The sequence below is a fragment of the Sinocyclocheilus grahami genome, unplaced genomic scaffold (assembly GCF_001515645.1).
Source record: "Sinocyclocheilus grahami isolate Dianchi unplaced genomic scaffold, SAMN03320097.WGS_v1.1 scaffold3224.1, whole genome shotgun sequence".
Taxonomy (NCBI): Eukaryota; Metazoa; Chordata; class Actinopteri; order Cypriniformes; family Cyprinidae; genus Sinocyclocheilus; species Sinocyclocheilus grahami.
Genome location: NW_015508380.1, coordinates 3,559 through 4,989, shown reverse-complemented (window position 1 = coordinate 4,989; position 1,431 = coordinate 3,559). Strand labels below are relative to the sequence as shown.

At 37.6% G+C, this 1,431-nt stretch overlaps 1 protein-coding gene across 1 annotated transcript in view; it reads right to left on the bottom strand.

The window, feature by feature from the left end:
- The window catches only part of LOC107576107 (intron-binding protein aquarius-like), a 17,009-nt gene that overhangs the window by 14,586 nt on the left and 992 nt on the right, over positions 1-1,431 (bottom strand). Inside the window, exons 2-3 of the mRNA XM_016262365.1 lie at positions 301-444; positions 69-138 (exon numbers count right to left, since the gene is read on the bottom strand). Of these exons, the coding sequence (XP_016117851.1) occupies positions 69-138; positions 301-444 (214 nt within the window). The remainder of the gene's footprint in view (positions 1-68; positions 139-300; positions 445-1,431) is intronic.

The following is a 1,431-nucleotide window of genomic DNA, read 5'->3' as shown; positions in this document are numbered from 1 at the left end:
TAATCATTTTGGCCACCACTGTATACATAAATAAAAACCGTGTTACGTGTAATAAATAGATTTCTTACCATAGTAAGTCCCGGTTGCATCCCTGCACGAATGGCTTCTATCTGGGTTGATGTAAACTGGATTGTGTTTCTGTTGAAGTGGACAAAAATGGATGTCAGTGTTTCCATAACAGGCAAAGTTTATACGTATATTGAGTGCATCTTTGGCTGAGAGGCTGAACCAAGAACAGATCTTGGACTGTCTAAAAGGTTTGGCCCTGAACCTGTGACTGTGAGCATGAGCTCCACATACCGCTTGGGCTGGTTGTAGGGATACGGGCCCCTGTTGGGAATCACATGAGGCTCCACCACCAGCGTGAGATCTTCCTCATCTGGCTTCTCCTCCTCATTTGCTTTACGCTTTTTACCCTTCGCATTCTGTGCAGGGAATCGAATTCTGGTAGAGAAAAGAGACCCAATTTCAATCCTTCATCACAAATCATCCACTTACACAACTATTCAAAATTTTGGGGTTGGTAAGTAAACAAAATTATAATAATAAAGTTTAAAGAAATCTCTTCTAATCACCAAGGATTGCATTACAAAATAAAGTAAAAACAGTAATATTGCTAAATATTTTTGTTATTTAAAGGGGCATCTCCGAAAATGTAAAAAAACATTTCTTGGTACTACGCCTTCCACAGAATATGTATTTAGGGCTGTGCGATATTGACAAAAAAAAAACGATCGCGATTTCTTTGATCAATATTACGATTTAGATTTTAATCATGATTTTGACACACAAACATGCTTTACAGTCATTAAGTGTGAATTTGAAACATATTTACAAAAAACCAATTAGAGCTTTATCAAGAAGCTGTAACATGTCTCTAGAACAGACATAAGGCAAAATAATCACTAAGTAAAGGTGTAACAAAATGTCTCTAGAATAGACATATGGCAGAAAAAAAATTAAATAAAAATCCCGTGTCCAGGGATTTTTTTTTGCCATGCATTGGTCATAGAGCTCTTTGTGGCGTTGCCTCAGATGTTGAACTAGATTTGTTGCGCCAAGTTCACACGTACTCCGTCTGCAGTGCGTGTATGCAGTGCAGAAGCAGCACGGACTCATTTTGCTGTCGCACAGGACGCGTTTACAGTCCGCTCCTGATCTGCGGCTGTTTACCACAAACACATTTATCCATTATTTTGATTTCAAATGCAAGTTTGTTTCTGAAAATGCTTTTTCAGCATTGTGACTCTCTTTTATCGCAGTGCAGTACAGTAATACAATCTTTCATAGACATATTCACGTTTAAATATAAATAACTTTAACTACCACCATGAGTGCCATCCATTATTGCCTTATCTAAAAGTGCACTTTTCCTTGTTTTAAATCTAGCCAAAAAGCCATGTGTTGTCTGTGAAACAGTAGACTTTAATT